This window comes from Periplaneta americana, chromosome 1 (assembly GCF_040183065.1).
Source record: "Periplaneta americana isolate PAMFEO1 chromosome 1, P.americana_PAMFEO1_priV1, whole genome shotgun sequence".
NCBI classification, from domain to species: Eukaryota; Metazoa; Arthropoda; class Insecta; order Blattodea; family Blattidae; genus Periplaneta; species Periplaneta americana.
Window position 1 is genome coordinate 25712885 of NC_091117.1, and position 22050 is coordinate 25734934.

The 22050-nt window shown below is 35.8% G+C and overlaps 1 protein-coding gene across 1 annotated transcript in view; it reads left to right on the top strand.

The window, feature by feature from the left end:
- Hex-A (Hexokinase A) overlaps positions 1-22050 on the top strand; it is a 204455-nt gene continuing 182405 nt past the window's right edge. The window contains exon 1 of the mRNA XM_069814661.1: positions 1-145. Coding sequence (XP_069670762.1) covers positions 119-145 — 27 coding nt within the window. The 5' untranslated portion in view covers positions 1-118. The remainder of the gene's footprint in view (positions 146-22050) is intronic.

A 22050-nucleotide genomic window follows, 5' to 3' on the forward strand; every position in this document is an offset into this window, starting at 1 on the left:
AGTAGAGGGCATGGCGGTCGTGAAGATGGCTCTTTGACCTTATTCGTTGCGGGCACTACTACAAGCGGTTGTGTGAAGTTTTGGTTATTCATAATCGCACGAGTTTAAATGCTCAAGAATGGGTGACGACGGCATTCTTGTGGAGGTAAGTACAAAAGGTTTGATTTTATTTTGTTTCAATGTTTAATTACAGTTGCAGCGAAAATGGAAAGAAGAAATACTTGTGAACTACAGAATAAAACACGCCAAAACTACGTAAGATACTAAGTATATTTGTTATAGTAGTGAACAAAACGAAATCTCAAAACATTAATACTGTAAAAATCATATCTTTAAACTTTGAGATTAAATAAAAAATGCAATGGCATTGAAACAGATTGTTCGGTTTAAATATATACTCACACCCAGCTGAGCGAAGCTTGGCAAAGGTAACGCTAAATATATAAGTCGAAAAATAGATAAAAGTATGACAAACTCCGTTCTATAGTTGCGAAATTTCAGCTATACTATTTGCTTGGAAATGATTTGTTTCAACAAAACCACCCGTTATTGGTGCACAAATTCTAATCACGTGCACAGATATGTTTCTGCCACGCTGATTCAAACGAAAAAATAGAAATAAAGGTTCGTAATATCTTTATCAATTCATGTCTGCACGAAGAAAATAAATTTGGGTAAAGTCTATTTAAATTTAGTGCGAGAGATTTAAAGCAAAATAAATCGTCAGACCTTAATTAAGGATGACTACGAGGATCCGGAAATTAATAGCAAATATAATGATTATTTTATTTTATTTATATGCATTAACAAGATACATTTTATTAAACAATTTACCATCGTATGACTAAGTATATGATTATGTCTCGTGACCAGAATATTGTACGAAATGGAAATATACAAATTGGAGATTTATCCTTCGAAGATGTGGAAATATTCAAATATCTTGGAGCAACAGTAACAAATATAAATGACACTCAGGAGGAAATTAAACGCAGAATAAATATGGGAAATGCGTGTTATTATTCGGTTGAGAAGCTTTTGTCATCTAGTCTGCTGTCAAAAAATCTGAAAGTTAGAATTTACAAAACAGCTGTATTACCGGTTGTTCTATATGGTTGTGAAACTTGGACTCTCACTTTGAGAGAGGAACAGAGATTAAGGGTGTTTGAGAATAAGGTTCTTAGGAAAATATTTGGGGCTAAGAGGGATAAAGTTACAGGAGAATGGAGAAAGTTACACAACGCAGAGCTGCACGCATTGTATTCTTCACCTGACATAATTAGGAACATTAAATCCAGACGTTTGAGATGGGCAGGGCATGTAGCACGTTTGGGCGAATCCAGAAATGCATATAGAGTGTTAGTTGGGAGGCCGGCGGGATAAAGACCTTTGGGGAGGCCGAGACGTAGATGGGAAGATAATATTAAAATGGATTTGAGGGAGGTGGGATATGATGGTAGAGACTGGATTAATGTTGCTCAGAATAGTGATCAATGGCGGGCTTATGTGAGGGCGGCAATGAACCTCCGGGTTCCTTAAAAGCCAATAAGAAGTAAGTACCCTCGTATGAGCAAAAGCTCGTGGTCGGGAATTCAAAACCGCACTGTAGATAAGCATAAAGAAGAAGACTAAATAAAAAATGTAAGCAATAAAATAGCACAGATTACAAAAACAAGAGCCTATATGATAAAGAACAATCAATTGAATATGAATATTGTTAAAAAAATAAATTGTAATAATGAAGCACTGTTGATATCAATTATAAAACACAATCTTACAAGATAACATTAAAATTAAACGTAAAACTTCTGAAAAAAAAAAAGCACGAATTTCCTAATGACTCCATTCGATCATTTGGACTCGACTGGATCGCTTGTCTTCGTCAATGTCTGTCTACATTTTTAAACTTCATCAGTAAAATTGTTTTATGGGAAAAATTATACATAAGATATTAACCGCTTCAGACCTGAATTTATAAAAAAAAAAAACAAAAGAAAAACTGGTCACATAATCATTCTGGGGATCCAAAATTCCCAAATCAAGTCTTCTCAGAAAATTAAAATTTGGGGACAATTTTGACCCCTGGGGCCCCAAAATTTTAAACTTTATTTTTAATTCAGGTATAGAAATGTTTCAAAAATAATATTCTCCATTTCTCTCACACTGAATTTTTCAAAATATTTAAAAGTATCGAAGGCATTCCAAAAAAGAAAAAGAAAACAATGTACACTATAATGCACAACAGGCCTGAAGGGGTTAACATAATAATAGCCGTAATAAACAATAACAAAGTATGAACGATTGTGTCGTACATTGTTTCCTTAAGTGGCCTGTTAATGTTTTCACTTATAGATATAATAATTACTACATTTGAAACTCGAAAATTAGACTGCTTTATATTTATGATATGATATGATATATAGACCGATTATTTAGTCCTGACAGCTCAGCGACGCGAAAGAGGGGATGTAATAGGAGTAGTGGGGAGAGTTCCGGAGTAGAGATAAGGGGGAGCGGTCGGTAAAGGAAAGTAGTACCTACAGCTTAATTGTACTAGAAACATACCGCTCTACCGCACGCATGAAATCCGATCGCTCCGAAGGAAAGCGTGAGACTAACCCAAACACCCCTTGGCGAAACTAAATGGACTCGCCTGACCTAGGCGCACATCGCCGGGGACTGTCAGGACTAAATAATCGTACTGTACGTAAAACAAATTTTGCACCACACTATGCTGAACAGCATAAAACATAAAATTATACCTATGTGTGTGTGTGTGTTTGTTGTTTGTGTGTGTTTTTTTGTGTAAGCGATAGAGAGAGGGGGGGGGGAATTTTAAACCCGAGAAAAGCATAACGATATTTTTCACAAACTATTTTTCAATAAGATATATAAAAATATTTACGTAAGCCCATATCACGTTTTCCCGCCCATCTAAGCAATAGCTCCAGAAATACTGGCGACAGTTTTTCATTCTTGGCACTGGTTGAGTAATACGGCACTCTTATGAGCCTCGCTGTTACAAAATGTTTATTTTTATCGTTACAATAGCGGCTCGGTTTTTAGTATTAGGCCTACAAACGTCCAGTCTACAAAATGTTACATATTTTAGGCTGCTTGCGATCAGTAGCATATTTAGGAGAGGGGGATTCCGGTTTTAAACCCCCCTACCTTAGGGATTGTAAAAATGTTTCTGATACAATAAACAACATTATTATGAGTGAGAAACAGAAGTTAATCGCAGTCCTTGTCCTCTGCGGTGTCTGAGAGGTCTGACCTTCACAGGCGATTCGAGTTCGAGTCCCGGTTAGGCCTGGGATTTTTCATTGAAAAATCAATGGTGGCACTCATGACGAACAAGATCGCAGTTGAGATTTTTCTCGGGGTTCTCTCGTTTCCCCATATTAGGCATTTACAACATTCCGTCAACTTTTAACATTTCTCCATTCCGTCATCATTCCTCCCCGGACGTTGACTGGCGACGCATGGAGGAGGCTGGCTTAGGGATGGATGAGTGACGTTACCTGCTTAAGAACCTGGGTACGCAACTAACCTTAGTGTAGTCAGCCAGTGTGGGTTTGGGAATGTGCCTACCTTGATGCTCAGCGCAATAGACTGATTTCTAAAGGTCACTATGCTGGATCGTAATGCCCTCCTCCCAAATTCAATTTAAGCTCAGTTGTTCCATCGTTGTTCATCTGAGATCGTCGAATTTACCCTAATGTGTTTGGTTGCTCCAATCCTGGCAACGCTACTAGTATCAAAGGCCACGAACGATCGCTCTTTCTCCACCCCAAAAGAGAATCAAGAAACAGGCTGCATCTGAGGAATTCAACTAACAAGGAGTGTCTGAACGGGTTTTCCATGATTACAGTTCATTGAAAAGAAGGGGTTTGGTTACAGATAGTGATAAATGATTTGGCAAAACAAAGCAACCGTCATAGGGTGACCAGATTCACATCAATAGAAAAGAGGACATAAAGCTTCAAAAAGGAGGACATTGTTCGAAAAAAAAGGCCAGAAAATATGTACTTAGATTTGGGCTTAGGCCTATATTATACTTTAAATTACATCAATATATATTTTTTTACAAAATATTTACAGTACAGATTTAGGTTTATATCATGCTTTAAAGCAGTGGTCGTCAGCACTCGCTGAAATGTGCAAAGAGTACGAAGTGCTGTCCCGTGTGTACTGTCGTGCAACAGGGAGAGATAGAGAGCATACCCGCTAGCAGCTACGGAGTGCACCCTAGTGCACTGCGTTTTCCGCGGGTAAGAGAGACTAGCCCCAGCGTGCTCTGTGCTGACGACCCCTGCTTTAAAGTATTTTCAAATTACAAAAATAATTATGATAAAACTTAATATAAATCTTGATTACACAACTTTTAACACTATATCACACGAAAAACTTAATAACAATGCTTTTACAGTGAGCTACATAGGGAAAGTCAAGGGAACTGTAGCCTAATTATTAAAGAGGACAGAAAATATCTACCCTATTTAGATTTAGGCTTAGGCCTATATTATACTTAAAATTATGTCAATATCTATTTTATTACAGCATACTTATGAAAAAACTTAATAATATAAAATGATTTTACAGTTAACTTCATATGAAATCCAAAGAAACTATAATTATTATCAAAATACATCAAAAGACTGCACAAAATGTGAATTTAATATTACTTTGTATGCAAAGAGAGTTATGATCGTTGGCAAAGAGTATATTCTGTCGATGCTGCTGCCACCTACAGAAAAATTACTTGAAGAAAGGTCAAATCAGATAATTTCAAAATATCAGATATATATAAGTCACGAAAAGAAGGACATTTCTTGATTTTTTTTTAAATCCGCCTGGACCCCGGACAAAGGCCTGAAAAGGAGGACATGTCCGGACAAAAGAGGACGTCTGGTCACCCTAAACCGCCGTCTTGACTTTGTATTTAAAATTTCTGGTAACCGTAAATGTTTTAATTATTTGCACCAGTGGCGTATGCAGAGTTTTGTCAAGGGAGAGGTCATTATTAAAACTGCTTACTTTTTCCATTATGGGAATTTTAAATGTTGTGTATTATTATTATTATTATTATTATTATTGTTATTATTATTATTATTATTATTATTATTATTATTATTATTATTATTATTATTATTATTATTGAATGCTAAGTACAAGTAGAGCGGAACACATATAAAGAATATCTTGCAATATAACAAAGCGGACAGAGAAGGCAAATTATCTTAGAGAAAAGTACTCAGTATGGGTAGTAAAGGGCAGTAGTGCAGAAGAATGCTGGGTGGAGTTCAAGCAGATTATATTAACAGGAATACAGAAATTTATCTTGGTTAAACGTTTATCAAACAATCCCGGTCCAGAATATTATAATAAATACATACGGAAGCCGAAAATAAAACTAAGGAAATCCTACAGCCAGCGCAAGGAAAGAGTTATAAAACAAACAAAATCCACACAACTATCGAAAGAACTGCTTAATGCGAAAAAGATGACGCAGGAAACTTACCTAAATAAACTTTTCACAAGTGAACAAAACACGTGGGGGGGGGGGATTTTATAAATATGTGAAGAGACGACGCAAGGAAAACTATTCGAGCCTCCATCTGAAAAATGACCTCAATCAATTTATTGTACAGGACAGCGAAAAGCAGAAAAACTAAATTCCTATTATGCCACTGTTTTTGGGATTAGGACAATAATACCTGCTTTAGCTTCTGTGGAAAAAACGGGTCAGTTTTCTATCAAGCCAAGGGACATAAGGAGAAGGCTCTCTAAATTGAAAATTCATAAATCAGTAGGACCTGATGGTATCGCCAGAGACATGTTAAAATTGGGAGGGGAAGCCATGATTTCCTATTTAGTGCGTATATTTGAAATATCAATAAACAATGTATTGTCCCGCGAGATTGGAAAGATGCAATAGTGGTGCCAATTTATAAGTCAGGGTCTCGCTCAGAGACAAAAAATTACAGACCAGTCAGCCTCATCTCTGTGGTTTGCTAACAGATGGAACACTTGATTTCAGCTTATCTAAGGCAGCACTGGAATGATTCAAATTGGTTACATAACTGTCAGCATGGATTTCGGGAGGGCTACTCATGTGAGAATCAATTAGTAACTGTATGTCAGGATTTAGCAGACTGAATAGATTCAAATAGCCAAGTAGATACAGTGATTATTGACTTTTCACGTGCATTCGATGTAGTCCCACACGACATATTGTTGGTTATACTACAACCAACAGGGGTCGACTTTAGAATACTCCAGTGGATCAAGAAATTTTTAACTTATCGCTCTCAGAGAGTACGGGTGGGGAGGAATTATCGAGCCCAATAGAAATTACTTCCGGAGACCCACAGGGGAGTGTCTTGGGGCCCTTTCTATTCCTGGCTTTTGTAAATGATCTGCCAGTTAACATCATGTCGAGGGTTCGCTTATTCGCGGGTGATTGTATCTTATACAGGGAAATAAAAAGTCATGAAGCTACTACTCTTCTTCAGAGTGACCTCAATAGAATAAACAATTCGGCAATGTCCAAAAAAATGAAAATAAATTGTGTAAAGAATAAAGCCGTCAGTTTTACAAGAAATAAAATGCTCGCATCGTATACGTTAGGGGGTAAAACCATTCCGCAAGTTGGAATAACTTTTAGCAGCGACCTCGGATAGGGGGAACACGTTACTGACACAGCGCCCTATTGTCTGAGATAAATCTGTAAATTTAAGAGTTGCTTTCCCGTGAAATTTGAATGTGGCTTGTCACTATGTTGCCCTAAGCCTTTCAATTGATAATTTTGTTTTAGTAGCCATTGTCTTTATGACAAATAAAACAAATCACAAAATGAAAATTTGTTTAAAAAATAGATAGCTTATAAGTGAAAGTCTCGTTCTCGGTGGCAGTCACCTAAAGATAAAGCTATTAACACAGAATTGTACATTGTATTGTTGTCGGCATCTGAACTCTCTACTGTGAGATGTACTCATATTGCTGCCAACATGAACAAAAATAATTCGCTGGAGAAAAAGTGAGATAACCCATCGATCGCTTAATGGGATGGCAGATAATTGGGGTTATCTATAAATTTAATTTGAACTGGTAATGTAAATTACGTGAAAACGGGCGAACGGATTTTAATTGATGACCCTTCATTTTGAAGCTTGGCATCCAAGAATATGCGGAAAAATAGTAGTTTTCAGTGAAATGTCAATTTTCCTACATAATTTTCCTATTTTCCAATATCCATCTGTCGTCAATTTTGAAAACTAATGGTTTTTCAGAATAACACAAAAACACACACACTCAACAATAAACAGTATCACCCGAGAAGCTGAAAATAAGTATTAGTCAGTTCTTTAGGAAAGACATTGAATCTGAGTTACATTAACGATGGGCGGTTACTCCTTTAAATTGACTCGTAGACGGTTGGATAAATGAAGCGAAGTAAAATATCTGCCACTGAATAAAAGTGGAATATTTGCGTCTAATATTTAAGGGAAAATCGCTGCACACAAATAGGCAGATGTTATGTTGAAAACCACTTCATATTTCATATAATGAGAATAAGCAGAAGAGGATATAGACACGTGACTGCTCTGTAAGATTGATTATCATTCTGACACAAGTCTAAAGAAAATATGGCAAAGACCTTGGTTTATAAATATTGATGTGAGTTATATCTGCGATTTCAGCATTGGCCATGGAGATGGACTAGTAGAGTCGATAAGATAAAGTGACCCTTAACGCATCTGTGTCTCTATTTTAGGAAAGCAAAGTCATAGTACCCAATGTTAGTGGTCTGCAGCACTACTCCAATATAAACATAATTGAACATTTTATTACTTACCATACTGTTACTGTCATACTATAGACTAAAATTAGATACCTTTCGTAATCGGTCAGAACCATATTAGCATCCAGAATGGAAAAATGTGTTGTATTTGTCGTCTTGCTAATTTACGTAGGCCTACATAAAAGCCACCAACGTAGCTCAGAAGATAGCGCATTGCTAAGCCGTGTTCGAATTGATAAAAATGTAAGAGTAGGAGAAAATTTCTCATTAAACAGAATATTTGTTTCATTTAATTTTAAGTATTCGTATTAATAACTTATTCGGTTTTTAAAGTTCATTGTTATAATGTTACGTATTATTATTATTATTATTATTATTATTATTATTATTATTATTGTTATTATTATTATTATTGCTGCTGCTGTTCGCATTGTCGTTATGTTAACGTTCATTATAAGTCCACCGTTGGTGGCTGAGGGGTTAGCGAGTCTAACTCCGAATCCAGCGGTCTCAGGTTCGATTCCCGGTTAGGACGAGTTGTCTGGGTGAGGTTTTTTCGGGGTTTTTCCCTCAATCCTATGGATGAATATCAGGTAACTTTATCAGACGATTGGAACCTCACTAATCTTCGCCACTCCCTTTCCTTTCCTTCCCCATCATCCCGTTTCTGGTTTTTCAGATCACTCTACAGGCGGCCTCACGAAGCTACTGGCTCTCTCGACCGGTCTCCGTGCAACGTGCACCCGAGGCGCACCTATTCGGGGGGAGGAGTTTCGCCTCGAACCGACAGGGAGGCCTTGGGGGAAGTTCCCGAAGCAGGATTTCTGTCGGCTGTAGGGACCGGTCGTTAAGGGAGTCATGTGGTTAGGTCAGTGCGCGTAGGGGATCTGTGGCACACAACTCATTCCATATCGAGGGTTAGCGCAATAGATCTCAACAGGTCGGAGTGCTGGGCCATCCGTGCTCCATCAGTTAAATTCCATTCCATTGTTCATTTTATCGAATGGCATGTTATTTTGGATTTCTGGTACGATGATTGATAACTCTAGGACTGAATTATTGGCCAAAATGCTAAAAATAAATAAATATACATTTTTTACATAAATAATTACCGTATACATTTGTTTAACATTTTGTCCTATATATTTTAGTCCCGCCTACTACTTTTAAAGGTCTGGCGACAATTTTTAAAATGCCACATATTCACATCATTCGCATAGACAAGCAGCTGATTTTACCAAGATTGCAATAATTATTATTAACTTCATCTTCTACCCCGTCACAAACTGTCACTATTTCTGATTCTAAAATTAGTGTCTGGTTACAGTGCTATAAACTATTGAAGTAAGCATTAATAATATGTTGTATTCAATGTCTTTAAGGCGCATACAAAATTTAAAATACGTACTCTTATTGTACAGTATTACGGATTTAATGTGAACAAAGATTAATTAATTCGATAATAAAGATTCGAGTCTTTACTGTACTCAGATAACGTCTTTATTATTTACAATCGAACATGTACAGGACAGCAGTGGCGCCAACTTTAAGAAAACACTGGGCGACCTCAAACACTTGAGGTATAAATTAAGATAATTAAATCTCATAAATATAATGATAACACGACAAATTATTGAGTGGGCTCCGACCTCACGAGCCCATATAAGTTGGCGCCACTGCAGTACAGCATTAAGCATGGGCATTATTGTCTTTATAACTCTTGTTTTAATCGTAGTCTGCATTCCGGAAATATTGCAGGCAGGCAGTTCATAACTTGGCCGGTAGATGTTGAAAACTTACACAATCCTTCCACCATCTATTGTCCGATTACAGTACTATCTTCATATTCTTAGTCAACAGCTTCATAGCTGAACTGTAAATATTTTACGACCGAAACACTGACTCGTATATCGCTAGTAAATGTAAATGTTGCCCCGCTTTGTTAAAGTCGGTATCTATAACACTAAACATGAAGTAACCATTACTGCTTTTAGTCTTGGTCTCTACGTTATCTTAGTGACAGCTTATCGTCCTGCGGATCCCGATTCGATCCCAGTGTCGACTGGATGTGTACTTGTTACGTGGACAGTTTCGTAGGATAAGCACTGATTTAGTTGGAAAAAATATATATATTTATAGCAACTCATCAATTAATTTAGCAATTGCCAAATGGACTCATATGGGTGTCAATTTTAGCATCCTCATGTTTTCGACGTGATTACATTTTTATTTTCGGAACAGCGTTCCAGTTGGTCGATTGATTGATTGTTTATTCAATACATTATCATAATATACATGGATGTATGTCATTAAAACATTGGTAAAATACATTATAGATTAAAAGCACAATTAGATTAAAAATACATTAAAACTGGCCATCCTACCCCAATATCTCCTGGGCTAATTGCCTCACGAGTGATGCCTTATTGGTGTTACATATGAGGTTCAAACCTTCTTCGGACAGTTGACTAAACAATAACAACAAGTCGTAGAATAAAAATACATTAGAAATTAAACATACATTTAAAAATAATTCACATATCAAGTATTATTACATAATATTTTGTAATTTAAGAATTCTTTCACAGAATAATAACATTGATCAGTTAAAATCTGTTTCACCTTCACTTTAAATTTTGTATAAGGTAAAGTTTGTATCTCCAATGGTAACTTATTGAAACACACTATGCCAGTAGGCCTATAAGCAGGCGTTTTTCATATTTCTTACGTTTTTGTACGTTCTGGGGCTGGGGCAACTAAACCACTGAGGATAAGAATTTCTTATTGAGCCCTTCCGTGTCCCTCAATTTCCAAATATTACTTCAGCAATACGCTCCATTTATATTATCTTTAGCCCATTCCATTTAGTCAAAATGTATGGTACCGGGGGACCTACGTAACGGTGATATCAGTTGGAGATAATCAGCCAGATATATTTATTTTCTTCTTTGCAAAATGTTTCTCACCTCGAATTTAATGTAATGACCTAATGGCAAGCATGTAATAATTGGATCGCCATGGACAACATGCACCGAATTCTTTACAGACCTAGTTGAAGACCGTTTTTGCAAAAATTGTTAACTGCAAAATTTGCAAAATTGAGATTTTGATGGATTCGTTAACATAAGGCGGGCCTCTACATGATGTTAAAGGCGTCTTAGTAAAATTGGGTTATTTCTCTTCATTGTAGTGTGTCAAAGTGTGATCGTTTTTTCAAAACTTGCTTTCTGCTATAAGTGAGAGTTACAGCAAAACTTGCTTACTATAGTGTTTTGTCTTTCCTGTAAAATTTAGTTCTTTTTTTTTCAGTTAGCAAGTTTTGCAAAAACGGTCCTCAATTATTATTATTATTATTATTATTATTATTATTATTATTATTATTATTATTATCATTATTATTATTAGAAGACTTCTTCGGTAAATGTTACGATATTTAGAAATAGGTAACGTAATGTTAATTGTTAACTAACGTTAAAATTTGTGTCTAATATGTATAAAACAAGTTATCATAGAATTACACGAAAAATGCAAACGTTAAAAGCGAATTTAAACTATATTAATGGGTTAGGTACAGTTTACAGCAGTAAAACGTTTGGAAATATTCAACATTTTTCCCTCCATTACTGTATCTTGTACCATATTGAAAATTAGTATGTATAAAAGACTGTCCTGTTATATGAAAAAAAAAAAATATATATTTTTACGATTAAAAAAATTATATGTGTATATATATATATATATATATATATATATATATATACATTTTTTTTTTCAAAATGCAAAATGGTGGCAGTTTACTATGCAGTGATGAGGCGTTTCCCTCATAACTCATAAACTTGTTAACTTTTTCATGTTCTCTCTCTTTTATTTTATTGCTGAAACTCATGTTCACAATATCATGCTCTTTCAACTACATTCCTTAATAAATAATTTTTTTTTGTGTTAGAAGAAAATATTAATATTTGACCATTTTTTTAAATGAATTTATTTTTTATCAGACAATCTATTAAAGGTAGAGAAGTGATCTTGCATCATATTGTAGATATGACATGCATAAATACACACAATATACTTTCTTTCGTCGTATAATAACAAAAGAAAAAGTATGGGTACGACAATTTGAGATAGTACTGGCAACTTCCCTTTAGTTAAGCTATATTTTATAGCGTATACATTACATAATCCACCAACAACACACTGTTCTTCAAAGTGCAAAGAATAATAAACTTATTTAAGATACAAGTGTTAAAAGATATCACAGTCTAGTATATACAGTCACGAAGCTCAATATGTAGTAAAATATGCAAACATTAGATAGTTGCTCACCACTAGGATCGCTAATATCGGCTCATTACAGGCAATGCAAAATAGTACCGGCACAGTCTATTGTTTCTAGCACCCTCAAAACTCAAGCTTCGTGACTGTATATAGTAGACTGTGAAGATATGTCATTTTTTGAGTAGGGATGTTTGCGAAACAAGACCAAAGGCTGAGTGAAATAACCCTATGAACAAAATTAAATCTTTTTTAACATATGTGTCGTACACTTGTTTTTAGACAACCGTTCGCCCGTGCTGATATAAAGACAATTCCCCTGACTTCTTCACTGCTGTATTCCCCCTCATTATAATAGAGAAACTTTATCAATTAAACTTATTAAACCAAGTGATGGTATAGCTTTGTAGTAGAGAATTCTACTTCAGTTCGATAAGTACCGGACTCAAACTTTTGTACCCTCTGTTTTTTATAATTAAATTTAATTCTTAATTGTTTCATGTAGTTATTAATAAAATAGTTGTTGAAGCATTTAATTATAAAAAAATAGTCATTTTTAAAAGTAGGCCTCCAATTATCTAAACCGGTTTATAGATCGGTTGCGACTGCTGCCTGTGGCCACGTGTGACATCTAGTGGGACATAATTTAAAATCAGCTCAAACAGTTGAAAGTCAGAGTTGAAAATACATTTCGCACGCTACCGTGTAAGTCAATTTTTGACACTCTTGTCTAGCGATAAAACATCCACTTTTAGGAATGGATGTCTAGAAAATAAATTTAATTGTAATTCTTTATGTAATGTGCCATTTGAATTATAAAACCTACTCAGACGTATAATGTGAGATAACAATAACAATAATAATAACGCAATGGTAAAATGACAGTAGTCAAGTATATAGAAGTATTTCAAGAAAATCTGTTTCACGTAGCCCTGATAATATAATCATTAGCTCAAGGACTCTGTCGACCCGAACCAGTTAGTACAAAACAACGGAATGCTGTACTTGGAATTAAGAGGCAGGTTTTCCTATCGAAGTTTGACCAAGGAGTGAGTGACACTTCATTACGTATGAACAGCAAAGTGTGAAGTTTACAAAACTCAATGTCATAAATGCTTGAGTAAATCTTCAGCAACGTTTCCAAGACTACCTTCCTCTTCTGTGAACACACTATTGATTTGACTGGGTAGACTACCATATTTCTAAGAAAGAGAACCATTGTTTAAAATAAATCACTATCCGAAACAAATTCTGCTGAAAAGAATGTGTAAATATATAAATATTATTAATTATTAACCATATGTAATAAGGATTTATGACATATTTTCAATTCAAACTGAATACACTTTTCGAAATGCGGATTACAATATGCGAAATATTTCGAAAATAATATAGCCTATCCTTTTAAAAAATTGAATTTTGTGGGGGACGGATGAGAAATAACATTATGTTACTGAATTGCCTAGGACCTTGGACCTAGGACCTTGGAATTTGAAGTATTAGTTTAAAACAGGGCTTTCTTTACCTTCAATTTTTTTTTTCAGAATTTTATGAATAATAGCTTTTATTTTTTAAATTTTATTTTGCATTAAAAAAAAATAAAAAATTATGTACCCAGTAAGAGAAGCAGTTATCTCTTGGCTTGGTCCCCAAACTCCCCAGATCTAACACCTCCTGACTTCTTCGTGTAGGGTTTGTTAAAGACATTGTCTGTCTATTCACAGAAACCCAGGAACATTGGTAATCTGAGAGTAAAAATTACTCAAACTTTTCAACAAATCACCTCTTGTATGTTACAACGGACAAGGGCTGAATTACATCACCGTTATGAGTTGTGCGGGGTGCGCAATGGGGGTCATGTTGAGCTCTGAGGAATCTCCCATCTTTCAGTGTTGTATGCACAAAGTTTCAACAAATAAAGTTCAGTAGTAAATGTTTTACGGTATTTTTATTTCATCCATATCCAAACGGATCAACCTGTATATTCATAAGTTTCGTCGCAAATACCTGGAATCTCACACTCAAAATTATAAATGGATCTTTCTGTAGTAACAGCATTAATTCTGCGCAACTGAGACCACACTCGGCACAGTGATTCTCTTCTAAGCGGATCGTGTTCGGGAAGAGACCAATACATCAGATAGACTCTTTGGCTTCCCTATGCTGCAGTAATTGAAAGGAAGAAACCCCACATTAACCTTTTAATTTAATGAGATACAAGCAGCAGCAAGATGTGAGATAGCATGTTGTTGTCCATAGCAACAAACTAGAAATGCGACCTCCGTAGCTCAGATCAGAAGCCGTCAGTGTTTAATGAAGTAGGCTTCTGTCCATTAGAGATGAGTAAAAATAGCTGGAACAGTTTTTTTAACTGTTTCACAATTGAGAAATAACCTGTTCCAACTGTTCCAAAGAGTGTTACACACTGCTCTAGTGATCACTTATACTTTCCACATGGTTCCAAGAGATAAACAATTCAATTTCCAAACAGTTTCCCTCCTCTTTGCTGTCTGCAAAGACCACGTGTAGCGCTATCATCAACCTCCAATCGAAAGTAGATATACTGTAATATAGATTTTCCACACGGCCTTCGTGTAGCAGTATGTAGGACAGCGCAATTTATTTGTACGAATCAAATTTCCTAATAAATCCGATAGTAATAATTATTAGCTGCCCATTGATGGAAAATATGTTTATCGTACCCTGACACGTGTTAATTAATATACCGCAAAAATATTATCCGATAAAGTCTTATCGTTATTAAACTCTCCTAGGGTTAAATGCGTTATTTTTACTAAAATCGATTCATATTTAATTGTAGTTATTTACTGTACTCCTTAACATTAACCTACGAAAAATGACTGACTTTCGTGGTCACACTGAACAGCTGACCTAAGACGATTGAAGGGCTCTAAGACATGTTACCGAAACAGATGAGAAGTTGAAACAGTTGGAACACTTGGAACATTTGGCACTGACGTTGTAAACATATTCTTATGAAACTGTTATTTTGGAACAGTTTCGTTCATGAAACAGTTACAGTCGAAACTGTTTCTTAAAAGGAACAGTTTATCCCAACTCTACTGTGCATAAGAATGCTCTATGGTCTGTGAGAGCATGCTTGTCCACCAAATTCTTTTCACTTACTGTAGTGTGCAGAGGAGTAGGCCTATATGTTATGGACAACTCACAATCAGTGACAAAACCAAAAGAGAAGTAGTGTATATCTTACACTTATAAAGTTTCAAACGAATTCGGTTTTCAGCGAGAATTTTAAATGATTCTTGTGACAACGTAACAATTGCGCTGTTATTGAGGAAAGGGGTCGGGGTTGGATACCCGACAGAGACAATGAGATATAAAATCAATGCTTCTAAATGTTTAAAGAATTCTGAGACAAGAAATTACCTGCTTAACTAACTGGGGCACGAGGTAGCGTAGTGATTTGAGGTGCTACGTTCCAAAACCGAAGGCGACGGGTTCTATTCCCAGGACTTGCGTTACGGAATGTGCGTTGGTTCCAATCCTCACGGGGGCAGAAATTTTCTCATGAAATTTCGACCAGTATATGGGACCGGTGCCCACCCAGCATCGTGATGCAATTGAGGAGGTACGATAGTTATCAAAATCCGGTTACGAAAGCCAGCTAAAACTGCCCCCCCCCCCAGGTCATCGTACTAAATACACGATACCTTCATTCTGGTTGGGTGATAGCCCGCCTCTACTTCGGCATGTGGGCGTGAGGCCAGCAGCCGACTGGTGGGTCTGGTCCCTTAAAGGGCTATTGTGCCACGGATTATTATTATTATTATTATTATTATTATTATTATTATTATTATTATTATTACTACTACTACTAGACTCTCTGTGTACAGCGATTTGTAAGTACTGAACTATTGGGCGGATTTTGTTCATATTCAGTATATACGCCTCAATTTTTCAGGGAATGATGTACGTATATACATAAAATATAATAATTTTTGTAAACAAATTAAAAGACCTTTATTTAAGATAAAAACACAAAATGGCGATAAACTCGAAAACTATCCAAAATACTTTTTCTTTAATTTTGATACACGCATAATATGTAGAGATACATGAAAATGTTATGTTTTATTTAACGACGCTCGCAACTGCAGAGGTTATATCAGCGTCACCGGATGTGTCGGAATTTTGTTCCGCAGGAGTTCTTTTACATGCCAGTAAATCTACAGACATGAGCCTGTCGCATTTAAGCACCTGGCCCGGGATCGAACCCGCAACTTTGGGCATAGAAGGCCAGCGCTATACCAACTTGCCAACCATGTCGACGAGATATATGAAATGAGCAACCAGTCTCGAGATCTCGAAATTATTCTATGCAGATTATTTCTATTGTTTGTTGCGGATATTCCAAGCCGAACGTTATTTGTGAAATACTAAATTAAGCCCTAAAATTTATAAATGAAATTAGGTAACTTATTTTATAAGATTACAAAACTGCTTTTGTGTACACTGCGGAAAACTGTTTGTTTACTTGAATAAGCAGTAAACATTCTCAATTATGCTTGTTTATTGAATGGAAGTTCAAGAAAGTAAATTGTAAATAGGAGTATTAATGACAACACTATAAATAACTGAATTTTTACAAAACGTGTGAAGAGCGTAGTGGGAAAGTATGTGCAAAACGACATTGATTTTTGGTTAGGGGACACATTTACGATTCTTCCTCCTGAATTCGCCATGATGACAAAGGCAACGACGATTACTGAATGAATAAAGACAGCCGTACTTCAGCTGACGATTTCTTACGACAGAACAAAGTAGTTCAACCTTGGTCAGACGCTGTAACATTTGCGGTGAAGAAAGTCACTCTCGGATAGCTTTCCTCAAATATTTCGACTTCTCCTGACATTGTCGTTTATTGTTGCTCCAAGTGCATGTCCCACTGCCTCTGAATATCAAATGGGACTTGAAGTGACGAACAACCGTGAACAGTGATTTAAAACGACACTTCCACCACTGTCAGGCTTGAATATGTAAAATACGTAATAAACAGGGAAAGGAAGTTCATGCCCTAAAAACTTGAAGAATATGTATGCAGTTATGCCGTAAAAATAGATAAATATGTTACAAAATATGCATTATCAGTCTTAGATTATTTTAACAGAATAATAAGGTATAGGTAACTTACGTTTAGTCTATGGATTTTGAAGTGCTTGCCTCATTGCTGAATGCTCCATTTGTGCTGTTACAGTTCACAACTAAGCGGTGACGTATGTTTTCTGTTGTCATTCTTCGCCTGTTGTCTCTCAGCATAGCTTTGTAGCGCGAAAAACTTCGTTCTACGTCACAAGAAGTAAGAGGGTTTTGCACAAAAGCTGTGAGCTGTTCTATAGAACATTTTGTTGGTTTTTGGGGTGGTTTTCTTTCGAGAATATCTTGAATTTCTTTAAGTTGATAATAGCCAGGGTTTTTGGAAAGAATATTTGCTGTTTTCTCGTTCACTTTATCTCCTACATTTTCTGGAACTGACGTTAAACTGGATATTGTTCTATCGAAGTCTGCTAAATATTGCAGTAAAGGAATAACAATTGCTAACTTGAGAGGCTCCCTATGAGGGCGTCAAAATTCATAAACATAAATTAGTCGTGTTTACGAGGTTACACACTTTTAAACATGAGGGAAAGACAAATAAACATACATAATATGCACTGCAGTTTCCCTGCATAAATGTTAAAATATGATGCTTTTATAAATAAAGGCAAAATATGTACTTTTATGCACAATAAAAGTAATATCATTGTATTCAGAAATTTGTGATTCATGTAGATAATCTTTCAGCATATTCACACAACGATAGAGAACAAATATGCAAATGCATGAACTTCCTTTCCCTAGTAATAAATCAGCACAGTAGAACCAAGTGCTACATCCTGAAAGTACGTAACTAATTAGAAGGAAAAGAAGTGGCGTATCTTTTCCGTTTGCTATTAATTATTAGGGAGGTTCCTCATTTAGACGTTTGCATAATCGTGTCAAGGTCGGTGCTCTGGCGACCCTGAGGCTCATTGATTACAGAAAGTAAAAAATAGCTGCGTAGAGATAGACAGCCCGTGCCGGACCGGATCGATCTGGATCGCGAGGGAGTTCGGTCGCGTGCGACTCGGTTTAATGACGCTGACTCAAATCCATAGATCAATTCTCCATAATATTATCATTACTTACTTAAAGGAATTTAAAAACAGTGGTTCGGATTGCACGTAAAATATGTATACATTATTATCAAACTTTGGACATGCGTTTACAATCTACTAGAGAAGCTATAGATTGAATTTTATACAGATATTTTGTATAGCTTCAAATTATTCACAAAAAGTGTGAAATTAAAAAGTGACAGGGGATTTGAGAAAATAATAATAATAATAATAATAATAATAATAATAATAATAATAATAATAATAATAATAATAATTTATTTAACCTGGCAGAGTTAAGGCCATACGACCTTCTCTAACACTCAACCAGGAGTAAAACTGTGTTACAAAAAACACTACAAATTTACAAAGTACACCACAATTTTACACACAAAACTGAATAAGATAATAATAATAATAATAATAATAATAATAATAATAATAAAATGTAAACAATAAGTAAGTAGAAATCAGACATAATATATAACATAGAGAAAGAAAGGAAAAAGCATAATAAAAAGTGAACAGCAGGTCAAAATAAATGAGACATACAAAGTATAAAAAAGTAAGACAATTATTGATATTAATAATAATAATAATAATAATAATAATAATAATAATAAAATAATGCAGTACAAAGCATACAATGAATACAATATTTTTAGGTACACACAGTAAGGAAAATTATGATTATATATAGCTCAACTTATCATATTATTGATAAACTATTTTCGGAAAATATGAAAACAAAAATAAGTTAAATATCACTAGAACATAAAAAATGTGAATACGTGGAAACATGCAATACAACACTTGTCATAATAGTAAGTTAGTTTGGCAACTCGTCATAAGATAATTTTCTAACTTGGATTTGAAATCTATGATTGCGTGTAACATCTATGAGCCTACAGGATTTAGGCTAATGGAGTTACGATAAATAAATATAATTTGCTCTAAGATTGAAGTACTGTATGTCTATTGAGCGGAACGTAGCTCTCTTTCGCTCCCACGTCAAAGCACAATCGAATAACATTACATTTTTAAATAATGTAACAAACTCTTATACGTAGGTTATGAATATAATATGCAGACTCCTCTTGTGTAATCTCCTGAGTTCTGAGAGTATATTATATTATATTATACTTCATACACGATAATGATATTAAGATGTATGTACAGAGATCCGAAGTATAGTATAATATAAGCCACAGTCCAAGGATACCCAGAATAGAGCAATCGGCCGCCATTATTATTCCACTTCAACACGCTTAGTATAGGAACATTTAAAGTAAAAGTCAATTTAGACCAGTGTCCGTGGCCCTTAAAATGGAAAATATTTGATCTGATTTAGGCTATATAAGCTATATTCATTCCATATACAGGGACATCATTTTATTTTTACTTCAATTTTTTTTGTACCTGAGTTTTTGAATGTACTTCACTCCCACTCCTTCTAGTAGCAAACTTCCACATACAACCAAAGCCGCAAAGTCGTCTTACGGTCAAAATAAACAGTACAGAGTGAGTGAGTATAGTATGTTTCAGAAATATGATCACATTTTTCAGTGAAGAAAGAGCATTCATTCACTATTGAATCATATTTTCGCACAGGTACTGTGCGTCCGTTTAGTTAAGTCGCATCCCGGTTTCCCCCACCCGTTTCTTCTGGCCCCTCTGTAAAGGCTAGTGGCTGAGCTATCTTAGCTCTTTTCTGAAAACATTTGCTGTTAGGAATTGGACTTCTACCTAATATTATACAACTATTTAAAATAATTTAAATAAAAGGGCATCGTTAAGTAAGGAATTGTCACGTGATTTCCCCCCTTTCTAAGACCCTCCTACATAACCACATGGACGGACAGCATATCTGAGTAAATTTATCAGTGCGAATCGGGCAGAAGTGAAGATTAAATTGACAGTACGTAACGTACGAGTACATTGTTATAGAGTAGGTACAGAATTATTTCAACAGGCGTAGCATTATGGCTCCCCCATGTCGCCTGATTTGAGTGCTTTGCATTATTTCTTTGGGGTTGCTGTGAAACAGTTGTGTTTGCTAAACATCCTACAACAATAGAAGAATTAAATAATCACATTCAAGAAACCATACATTCAATTTCAGAAGATATGCTTGAAAACGTTTTTGATAATATGCACAAAAGGTTTGAAGCCTGTATCGAAATGAATGACCACCATTTTCAATAATTTGTTTAAATATCCATATTTTGATTATTTTTTAAATTTAAATGCACTGTAAATATTGTATGCTAATGTGCCATAGACAGTATAGTATACATGGCATTATAAATACGTCCGATTGAATAGTTCAGTTAGTGAGTAAAATACTTACTGTTAGTACTGCACTGTGTTTTGATTAAATAAAAACCCGACGAAAATGATCAAACTCAAAATCGTAACATTTCCTAGTTTACGTAAATGGATGCACTACTTTTCTTCCCTCCTATAGCCTACCTAGTAAAGTTATTTGTATTGCATTTTACACTAGTGTCGTCAAACTTCGGTCGTGGAAGGGGGTAGCAAACAGTGTTTCCGGTTCTCAATCGTTATTCCAAAAGTATAGCCAGGTTAATATTGAAAATGTCAGTAAAAATAAAATGATGTCCCTGCACAACCGTATACGTCAAATAGCGCACGCTGGAATAACAATGGCTGATTTGTTGGCATTTTCGGCGCAAAGGATTGCGATACTCTGGATATCCACGGACTCTGGTACAGTATAAAGATAACACAAGCGATCTTTTGTATGTGTATCAATAGTATGAATTTTATTACCTTTAAGTTTCACTGTTCTCTACAGAGTTTGAACTCCGAACCTCGAGTGTAATGAAAAGCATAGTAAGCATTCGACACATATTATTACTCGACCAAGGCGAGTGGAGCTGCGGGCGTAATGTGAACTATCGCGATGCAGTATTACGAACGCAGGAGCAGTAGCGCCACGGCTCCGGGCTGCAGAACCCCACTGGCCTCGGTTGAGTAATAAATGTACGTATATATTCATAAATAAAGACATTGCATTTACGTACTTTAAAGAACAGAAATGAATATCTGTTCTGATACAATAAATAAATTAAAACAATATTACATCGCGTTATTATTAAGAGCGGTTGTAGATCAGCATAATGCCAGACCTGCATCTAAATCAATAAATATGATATCTCAAATATTCAGGAAAATTTTCAGACACACTGTATATCAGGAAGGGAAACTGACCTCCAGGAAAGTCTCCAGCTGGCATTATGACGGAAGCAAAGGATAAGAGTCAGTTGGGGAGTGTCACGTTACTCGTCACTGCAGCGTCATCGTACAAACTTCAAGTTACGGAAAATTCAGTCTTTGAAGCCACCTCGCCTTTGCACCGGTCAGAGGGCAGGGGAAATTCTTAGTGTCGGCTGTTACTATGTTTCTAACATAAGTACACTTCAGTAGGACGCATTTTGGTCCTGCGTCTTGCCGTATGGTACTGAGGCGTGTCCACACCTGTGGAGTAACGGTCAGCGCGTCTGGCCGCGAAACCAGGTGGCCCGGGTTCGAATCCCGGTTGAGGCAAGTTACCTGGTTGAGATTTTTTCCGGGGTTTTCCCTCAATCCAATACGAGCAAATGCTGGGTAACTTTCTGTGCTGGATCCTGGACTCACTTCACCGGCATTATCACCTTCATTTCATTCAGACACTAAATAACCTGAGATGTTGATACAGCGTCGTAAAGTAACCCAATAAAATAAAAAAAATATGTATTGAGGCGTTGCGTCGGTGATACGGAATGCATG